Below are 10,612 nucleotides of genomic sequence, written 5' to 3'. Positions count from 1 at the left end.
AATATAAAGTTCAAAAGTCATTTATTTGAAATATATATATATATATATATATATATATATATATATATATATTTTTAACATTATGGATGTTTTTGCTGTCAATTTTGATCAATTTAATAAATCATTGCTGAATAAAAGTATAATTTTTTTTTTTTAAATCTTACTGACCCCAAATGTTTAAATGGTTGTGCGTGTATTTTATTCTATACATTTTAGTTTAGTTTAGTTAAAAAGTTACAAAAACGTTTCCCATTTATTTGTGTTTTTCTGTATTCTGTGTCAGGTCCAAAGTTTGACAAAATACATTAAATTACATAAGTTCGCCTACACGTCTTTTTTCGCCAATGACCAGGCCTGTGTGTCAGGAAGAGGCCAAATATAAGTGACGAAAGCCAAAAGGTCACACTCTATCAGTATAAAAACAGAGGACCACAGAGAGGGAGGATATCCGCAAGGAAAGAAAATGAAACAGATAGCTCAAGGAGTTGCAAGGAGAAAAGAAAGAACTACATAGATAAAATAAACTACACTATTTGTCTAAATGTATGAGAAAATGGCTCTCTTCCCATTTTGTCTAGTGGTTGTTACATAAGTAGTTGTCCCGTTTAAAGGACAGACACAAGTGGACAGTATCCCCTCTCTGTTACTCTCACTCACCACCCCCTCTTCCTCACACCATCCTCCATCATATTCAGCAGAAAGTTCTGGACCCTCTTAAGTTCACTCTTTTCCATTGGTTCCTCCAGCATGTCTGCAGATAGCCTACCACAGTGTCCTCCATGATGTCCTAGCACCCTGTTTCTTTCACTACACAGAAACAGAAAGAAATTATGTTTAGTATGAAGGAAATGGAAGGAAAAAAAATCCACTGGACATTCCACATACTTTTCTGTTACTTTTCTTCTGACGTACATAAAATCAGCTAAGACTTCCGTTCCAGAATCAGCACTTCCGCAATCTATACTTTTGACCTTGCCTCTCGACCCACTCTCACCGCCTCTGCTATCCTCACTGTTGAGTGGTCATCATTTACAAAGCATTCCCACACAATCCTGACACAAGCTCGCTATCTATTTATTCCTAATCTTACTTTTGACTTATACCCTTGTGAAAGGCAAGTTAAAGAAGTAGATAAAAAGAGTACCTATTGTGGAAATAATGTACTTTAAAAGAAAAGCTCTCAACTAATGTTTCTGGACACTTAATTGCATGTTGCAAAAATTAAATGAAGTGCAAATTAGTGTTAGTTAAGTAAGTGTGCTTTTTTGACTTCCATAAGTAGGACTACACACACACACACACACACACACACACACACATTATTAGTTTGCAACTAAGTACAGTTTTAAAAAATATGGCCTACTTTTAAGATTTGAAGTACACTACAAGTGCACATTCAATACAATCAAGGCAAGCACACGTCTTTTTCACAAGGGAATGCTATCTATAAGGTATACCTTTCACAACCTGACACAAAAGCTAGTGCTTTCTGTTTTAGCTTTTTTGCATGATGATAAATAGCATTTTAAGTAATTAACTCTAAAATCAGAGGGTGGTTATGGAGTGTGGCTACCCACCAACTGAAAGACAACAGTCATCCCAAAAAAAAAAAAAAGTCCTATCCATCACTATCTTAAATCTTTCATAAGTCCATGTACCCAGCCTGGCCACTACAATCAGCTTTCTATGGTCAACTAGCTCCCCCTTCTGTCCACACGAAATCTTAGTCTTGTTTAGAGCCAAAATCGTTCCCTCTCAGCAGAGAAAAGCACTCACAAATCATAATAAAAACATAATCATCCGTACGCTCAGACTGAACATGAATTTATCCTGGTTTCACCTCATCTAGGACACTAATCTTATTTGAAAAAAAGACAGGCAGTACAAGTAAATCTCTAAGATTTCTGCGAAGGATCGCTAAATCTGGAAAACATCTGTTGTGTACAAACATCTGATAAACATCTTAGAAAAAGTATTTTTGCATAAATTCTATCTAGGTCATTACCATCTTAAAGACAATTTCTAAATGTCTCTTTAACATCTGACAAGAAGCGTCTTGGAGACATTTTGCAGATGAGCAAACGCTCTAAAAAATACATCTTGCAGATGTAAATGCAGACATCAAATAGACGTCTCGGTGATGTACGTGTGCTATCAGGGTCAGTCAGTTCCAAAATCCCCACATTTGTGCGATATTCTATATGCATGCCGAGGGTCCCATATCTGCACCTGCTGATATTAATGCGTCCTTATTTTTGGTCTGATATGCCATATAAACTTTAATATACAAAAGCTTTTAGAAGAAAATAGATGGTAAATCTAAATCTCATACTTTTTAAATAAAATACTTCTATATTACTATAACTACAAGCCTTGTGACAGAATCAGGCATGTTAGAAAGCTATTGGTGACACTGACGAAAAGTTAGATCTGTAACCGTGATGAACCATAAACACAGCAAACGATATTCAGACATATACAGTATCATCACTTTTATAGCTGTTAGAATAGTTTTATTATTTATTTTGCACTGAGGTGTTACAGCCTTTATACTTGCTTAGTTGCTGCCTCTGTTTAAACAGACTTTTTTTTTCTTTTGGAATAGGCTATCCCTAAATAAAGAATAGAAAAACACTCTAGAAAAAAAAGAGAAACTTTAATAGGTCTACTTAAATTATACTGCTTAGTTCTGAGGGTCAAGTCAATTAACTATAAATGTCTTAAGAATTCAGAGAACAAACACCCAGAATACTGTGAAATGCTGAATGACTCACAACCTATTCACCGGATTTGTTGGACTGAAAAGAATTAACTCAACAACCTCTTCTCTGTGACAGAGCTTTTAATCTCTCTAAAGCTCTCTATCTCGCGTAATTGGACCATTACAAATAGTGCAGTCATCTGCAGCGCGGTGTTTTCCTTTGCCAGTATGTTGGGACACTGAAAGCTAGCATTTAGGCCTAAGCAAGATACAGAATTCTCTGTTCTCATTTGTAATATGGTAAAATTATTTTAATAGACCACTGAACCCATTGATTGTATTGTATTGATTGATTTTGTCCTTAAGCCCACCGACAACTATAGTTGCCACAGTGTATACAGGTGGTTGTTCATTTTCCTTTTGTAAGTATTTTTCTAGATGTTATCCATGTTTTATGTCTCAATGACATGCAAGCAAACAACCAAATAAAAGAATTCAAAAAAAATAAAATAAATAAATAAATAGGTATTCACTTCCTTCCTGTCACATGAGGCTGTCAACTTCCTACCCCTACTTCCAGGAAGCATGGCGAAGGCAAGCCCTCCCAAAGAAAGGTCATTTTCATGTTACTAATAAGTATTTTTTGTTGACATATATATATGTATCTACATGATCTACATAATCATGTAGGTCTCTAGAATCATCCAAACAAAACAAATCTTACAGTTTTTTTGTATACTCAAGTCTCATAGTCAAAAGTCCAAATGGCAACTATAGCTGCCGGTGGGCAAATGCCTTGTAAGTACATATCTTGCAGGCAACAAAATGTAATTTTGTAACAAAATAATTGTTTTGTTTTTTTAAACAAATGTAATTTTACATTAATAAGTTTATTAATGTTTTTAGTCAACATTTGGACATTTTTACTCCACAAAATATATATAAATAAATATATGTATATATATATAATTTCAAACATCTGTTTTTCATATAATTCTACAAATTTAAAGTGTGCCACTTAATTTCTGTATATGTGTGTTCTGTGTTGTTTCTGATTTAGAGGATGAATTTTGTCCTTTGACAAAATTAATTTGATTCTAATCATAATATAACATTATTGATTGACAAAACTACGGTGACCGGGAGGGGACATGTTCGGTTCACTTATTTTTGTCGTGGCCACAACATTAAAACTCGTGGGAACGTGATATTAAGTCGTGGGAACGTCATAATATCTCGTGGGAACGTCATATTACAGTTTTTCTCGATTGCTTAAACACATTTCTTGAAACTATGCCTCGTATTCTCAAAACTATAAACACAAATCCATAACGTCTCACCCAATTCCCCAAACATCCTATTTTCAGGTCAAAATGAAGCTCTACACTCAAAACCATTCACTCTTGCTGAAAAACCAAACTTTGACCTCAGACTGGACACACAAGCACTCAAAATCACACACACTACAACATAGTCTAAGACACTGGTGCAATAAATTCAGAACAACATTTCCAAAACTGGTAAGTTATGTTGCTTGTGGTTCCCCCCCTCACAAACCTTTTCACATGATGAACACAAAAGACACAACCAGTGGATACATTGGCACATTTTTATTCATACACAGAAAACACACACACACAAATATTTTTTTTTCCTGTTTTACTCTTTTTTTTTTTACTCTTTTTTTTATTCTCTCCTCTAATTTTTTTTTATTTATATTTACTTACAGTAAGATGTGTGTGACCAATATGACAGTAAAAGAGCACACACAAACCATATTCTAATATGAATTTGAATTGTATTGGAATGGTAAAGAGTGTTGGGACGTGACAGGAGGGCCTCCACTCAAGGATACAATATGATGGATACGTCTAAGAATGTTCCACATATGGTTAAAATACCATCATTTGCCTAGAAAGATAACATTCTGGGAGTCAAGACTATAAAGGAGAAAGGATGCCCTCCCTTCACTGTCATACTCTGCAGCCACTCTGTGTGACTGTATGACTGCTGGCCTTTTCTTGCAAGAAAATAAACCTCATCAAAGACTATTGGAAATGTTTGTCTCTTATTCAGTGATAGAATTTTGTTTGCCACCACACCTCCCTGAAGGTTCTCGAGGCGACGGTAAAGCGACTCAAATTTGGCCATACTCGTAGCCCAGCCTCCCTCATAGTCATACCATTGACTAACACATGGGCAACTAGAGTGGCTTGAATTTCATCTGAGACTGCTTGTCTTCTTGTCCTTGCCCTTCCTCCTCCTCATTCTTATCCCTCTTCCTTCATGTCTTTCTGGATCCATTGTTCCAAAACGCAATAAACTGATTTGGGCCCTTTTATATATCTATTGAAGGTTCTGATTGATGTGTGTTAAATTTTGACTCTTAGTGTTTCCACCTGGATAATTGTGTGCTAACTGAGCTGAAGCTGTGCTGACTTGAGTGAACAATATTGAATGCTAGTGCTTTCTAAATGACAACATGGTCTAAGCAATGAGAAATGAAGGGATTTATGTGTAGAGTTTTGCAGTGACAGCTCAACAAATCTGACTCATGTGTCAAAACAGGGAATAGTGTTATAGTTTAATGAAATGGGTGTGCTTTTTGATAAATGGCGTTATGGTTTTGACATTTTATGGTTTTTGACAGTTTTCACATCGCGTGGCCACGACATGATGTCGTTAGCCTACCTCAACAAAATTATCTCGTGGCCACGACTTAATATGACGTTCCCACGAACAAAATTCATTTGTTTATGAATCTGTTGAAAGCAGTTATTTTGAGATAGATGTCAAATGTCCTCCTCCTATTAATATTTGACATTGAGGGGGTGCATACAACATATTTGCCCATCGACAACTATAGTTGCCGCACATTCAAATACGATTTTCAAAAAAAGAAAAAAAACCTGGGGAAAATAAATGCAGAACATGTTCACATAGGACACTATAAACACGACTATATGCATGAAACCATTCATAAAAATTTGGGCACAAATTAGTTAAACATTATCAATCGTGATACACGTAAATTCAACAGCTTAAAGCTATTTTCAGTACTATAGGAAAGGCTATTTTGTAATAAAACAAACACACACACACACACACACACACACACACACACACACACACACGTAATAATAATAATGTTCGCCAAAGAGCTGAAGCTTTTATTTTGTGGCAAACAAGACTTTTATTTTGAAAAATGTAGCATTTTTCCTGTTTAAGCTCTTTGGCTTGCTGCAGGTTTCAATCTGGATTTCCAGATGCATGCATCCTATTCATGTACAGCCAGAGATTCGCGAAACTTCATATTGATGATCAGAATGATTTGTGAGTTGGCTTTCATTGTCACATAATTATTTTCTTTAACTGACTGTAGTCACAATATGTGGTAGCCCTGTAGTATGTAACTGTTACAACTAGTTGTACGTCCTGAACTTATGTCTGACTAACGTCACTGTGTTTCCACACTTAAATGGTCGGTTTATGCTTGTAATCTTTACAAATAAAATGTCAACGGGTAAATATAATTAAGCAAATATATATTTGTGTGTGTGTATGTGTGAAATCAGTATATTTGCTTGTTTACTGAAGCAATTGTTGCTTTTCAGGATACGTGTACTGACGCATGTATGATTGAAAGGAAATAGCAGCTACACTAAAAGGGAGCTGAAATAATGAGTGGAAGGAGGAGTAAACCCAACCGGGGTGGAGGACGGTTCAATAAACCCAGAGGTGGTGGAAGAGGAGGTGGAAGAGGTGGTGGCAGAGGTGGTGGTGGTTGTGTTGGAGGAGGAGGAGGAGGAGGTGGTGGAAGCAGGAAAGCTGCCACTGGAGGCTGGGATGATGGAGATGATTTCAGTCTGGATTTTGGTCCCAGTCAGTCATTCAAGCCTCCCTCATCTAGAGGTTCAAGAGGTGGAGGTGTCCGTGGGGCTCGTGGAGCTCGTGGAGCTCATGGAGCTCATGGAGGAACTAGCAGAGGAAGATCTCAGGGACTGCCCAGAAGACATGATGATGAGGAGGAGAAGAGATCCAGATTTAGACCTGAGCAAGTGCAACTACCCCTGCAGAAGATACACATGACGTCAGAGAACAAACTACAGGTCAAAGAACTGCTGCGGGAACTTCAGAACCAGGACTATCACTCATCAAACAGGTGAACTTGTGTTTGTTTCTATAGAGGCATCCACTTTTTCAGAGGCCTTGTTTCTGTAAGTATCAAGTATGTCTAGTTTTAAAACACAAACCAAACCAGTCCAACCAACTTCAAGATGAATCACAACATTACACAGTAATAATAGCATATCAGATTAATAATAGCAGTACTTTAGATTGTGTATTTACAGTATATTCTCTTATGAGGGAATGAACTACTCATCCCATGAAGCATTGCAAGTGATGTACTTATTGAGGAGTCTTGATGTCATTCTCATTTGTTTTTGTATTGTCAATTTGTACAGACATTTTGGAAAGACTTTCTGCAAAACTGTTTGAAAAAGAACATTGAATGTGAAAGAAATTATCGATATTACAATCAGTTTGTAAACTTTATAAGTCTGAATGACAAATTCTCTGTAACAAACTTGCTCTTTTAAATGCTAAAGGTACCTATTGTATATACTATGAATCTGTAGTTTGCATCTATACATACATCAAAGTATTGACTTTATAAAACCACATCAAAGGTCTTGAAACCTTATATAATTGGAAAATGAATGGGATTTTTACTTCTAAACCCCTCTTTTGCAATCTAAGTAGTAGTTTATATTGGTTTACATTGGTTGTTCAATGTTGAATAATCTATTTTTGTCATATAGCAGCTCTGATTATGAAGGTGGTGAGGAGGAGGAAGAAAAGGAAGAAGAGTATGATGAGTTGGACCATCGTGACGAAGGTCAGTTCTGGGTTACCCATGATGATGGAGTGGAATATGCAGAGAATGAGGACTGGATGGAGGATTCGGTCCAGGAGAAGAAAGCAAAGCCAGACCCGGTGATCTCCCTGTTTGCTCTGGGCACTCTTTGCAGGTACAAACAGACATCACTCATTATATTTCAAGATTATTGTAGTAATGGTACACTACAAAAAATTCTGTTAAATTTACAGTACAAACAGCAGCTTTGGTTGTCAGAAATTCACTGTAAAAAAATACAGAGATATTGTTTGAGGTATTACGGGATGGCATATTGGTGCCTGCCTATCATACAAATTATAACCGTGTATTTCATTATTTGATATAACGTTAATACATCAATCAACTACCTAAATCTGCTTTTTACCTTAAAATGTACTGAAAACCACCATGATAATACAGGTGGTGCAATTGGAAGCCACATGATGAATTAGAGCTCATTGTAAGTGGCCTGTCCATAAAACATGGCCAATACTCATGTATAGACAGTGCACAGTGGCATACAAACAAAGACACCCTAATGTACATTACTGATAAGAAAAATGAGAAGAACCAAAATTATTTAAATAAAACACCATATGGTAATTCATAGTTTTTACTTTCAATAACCATACATTTGACAGTATTTTAATTACATATAAATGTTATAATGTTACGTATAATAGTAAACCATTTACAGACTTTCACTGTATATTGTTTTTATGCAATAAGTGTAAAAAGTAACATAAAATGTAACCCAAAACACCCTAATGTACAATGCTGATAATACAAATGAGAAGAAACTAAATTATTTATATAAAATGTAATCATATGTGATGTCACATGGGGACATCTGGGAATGTCTTTTTATTGTTATTACCATCAATTAATATTATTTATTACCATAAATTATATAATAATTCATAGTTTTAATTGTAATAACTATAAATTGTATGGTATTTCTCAGTTAACCTGCATAAAATGCAATGTTAAACCATTAACAGTTTAAAAGTGATCTTAAAATTACAAAATTGTATGTTTATTCTTATGAAAAATGCACAAAAATACTATTTTCAATTTAATATATTTGTTCAAAAACACGTTTTAAAACTGCAAGAAAATGAAAGCCATTAATCTAAACAAGCTGTGTTCTCTAGAGGAAATTCATCTCCCATTCATTTCCATTGTAGTCAATTTTGACCGCGAGGAACACAAGTGTGACTCTTTTTTTTAGGACTATTTAACCTTAACCTTTGTGTTTGTGCACATAGCAAGTGCCAAAACCTTCATACCATACCGATGAAGTAAAAAAAAAAAAGAAAAAGATTTTCAGTCAAAAATGACTAAAGAGCACCAGAGGGTTAAAGTGTATTATAACATAACTTGCAAATAGATTATGTCTGAATGGTAGTGTACTTTTTTTTTTTTTTTTTTACAGATTACTTTTATAAGTACTGAATCTGATTGTTCACTCAATATATTAGTAACTCAGGATTCCCATGTTTCAGGTATGGGTTTGACCGTGAGCGCAGTAGACAAGCTTTGCAGGCTGGAGAAGAAAGTGGACGTGGTGAGGTTGGAACGACATTAGAGCACCTCCTATCCCAGATGTTCACTGAACGTTTTGGCTCTAGCGCCCTCAGCCCCCAGAGGCCCGACCTCCCTTCACTGGAGGAATGTGTAGCTTTGCGACAGGAAGAGGCCTTCGCTTTGACCGCGATCTACGGAGAGCGGTTCTGTGAGCGCATCAGCAGTCGTGTTTGGACTATTCAGCTTGATTTGCTATGGTTGGATATTAGCCGGATGAAAATTTCAGAATCTGCGAATTGTAAAAAGCAGTCGGGGTCCGGTCAGATTTGCAAGTTTTTCCTAAAGGGGGCTGGTTGTAAGTTTGGCAACCGCTGCAATTTCAAGCACCAAACTCATGAATCGAGCTCTTCCAGAGATTTTTGTAAAGGAACTCAACCAGGGTTTAGCAGCACAGAAGCTCCCGTTTACCAGCTGGAAATTCGTTTCCAACCAGGTAGTTTTTATCCTTTTCAACCTCCTCTCGTGGCCTTCAGTAGCACAGATGAATCGCTCTCAGGGCCGGGCCGCCTCAATGTCACAGAGTACTTGTTCGGTCAGTCACTCAGTGCTGCGCAGGAAGGTGAGCCGGTGGTCTACACGCTCATTTCCTGCCTGGAGGAGGACGGACCTGTCAGAGAACTGCTGTCAGCTGCTCATCACAAGTACAGTTCTCCACCCCCAGTGCTGGCTCCACCCACTGTCACTCCGGCAAGGAATCGGAGCAGTCGGAACATCGTCGACAGCATTACGAATGGTTCAGCAACTAGAGATCATTCAATCAAGACCACCGCGAGCACAAACCACAGACTGAATCAAAAGGAAGGTGAGGGATTGGACGTCTCAAAACTTTGTCATTATTTGTCACTAACTTCATTATTAAAAGTAACCATACTTCTTCCAAAAATGAAAATTCACTCGCTGTGTGTTCAATTAGATGCTTCATTCCTAAGAGCGGATATTGATGAAGAACAAGACGAGGATGATTATGAAGATGTTGAGGAGTGCATTCCAGTGGAAAACGAAAGCTATGTAAACTTGAGGAAGAGGATGGTGAAGAAGGCCGAGATCAAAACTGAGCAAATACAGCAAGAGAACAAGAAACTCTGCAGAGAGTTCATGAGGAAACAGGTAACACACCTGACGACTGGGCAAGACATACCCTGCCCTCATTGGCTTGGATGGGTCTGAATGTTTTTGGTGTAGTAAATTATTAATATTCGCTGTCTTTATTGCAGAAAATAAGCTCTGTGACCAACAAAAGTTTATTATTCTTACACGTTTTGTAGATTGAAGATAATCTTGACTTATTAATACAAATATGGAGCCTAAAACATTTGGCACAAGCAAAAAAGTTTGGCTATAAACAAACTACACCATGGTCGCATGACTTCAGCTTCACAACCACTAAGCTTCACACAATTCTTTCAATCTTTAATCTACAAGTT

The 10,612-nt window shown here is 36.8% G+C and overlaps 1 protein-coding gene across 2 annotated transcripts in view; it reads left to right on the top strand.

Annotated features, from left to right (window-relative positions):
• Positions 1-5,929: 5,929 nt before the first annotated feature.
• The window catches only part of dhx57 (DEAH (Asp-Glu-Ala-Asp/His) box polypeptide 57), a 32,561-nt gene continuing 27,878 nt past the window's right edge, over positions 5,930-10,612 (top strand). The window contains exons 1-5 of one of the 2 annotated variants that reach the window (XM_084092825.1): positions 5,930-6,034; positions 6,316-6,863; positions 7,528-7,734; positions 9,107-9,990; positions 10,102-10,295. In XM_084092825.1, coding sequence (XP_083948951.1) covers positions 6,382-6,863; positions 7,528-7,734; positions 9,107-9,990; positions 10,102-10,295 — 1,767 coding nt within the window. In that variant the 5' untranslated portion in view covers positions 5,930-6,034; positions 6,316-6,381. Of the gene's footprint in view, positions 6,035-6,315; positions 6,864-7,524; positions 7,735-9,106; positions 9,991-10,101; positions 10,296-10,612 lie in introns of both variants that reach the window. The other variant, XM_084092824.1, reaches the window with a different exon arrangement.

This window comes from Abramis brama, assembly GCF_963993115.1.
Source record: "Abramis brama genome assembly, chromosome: 19".
Lineage (NCBI taxonomy): Eukaryota > Metazoa > Chordata > Actinopteri > Cypriniformes > Leuciscidae > Abramis > Abramis brama.
This window is presented reverse-complemented; position numbering and strand designations above follow the sequence as displayed.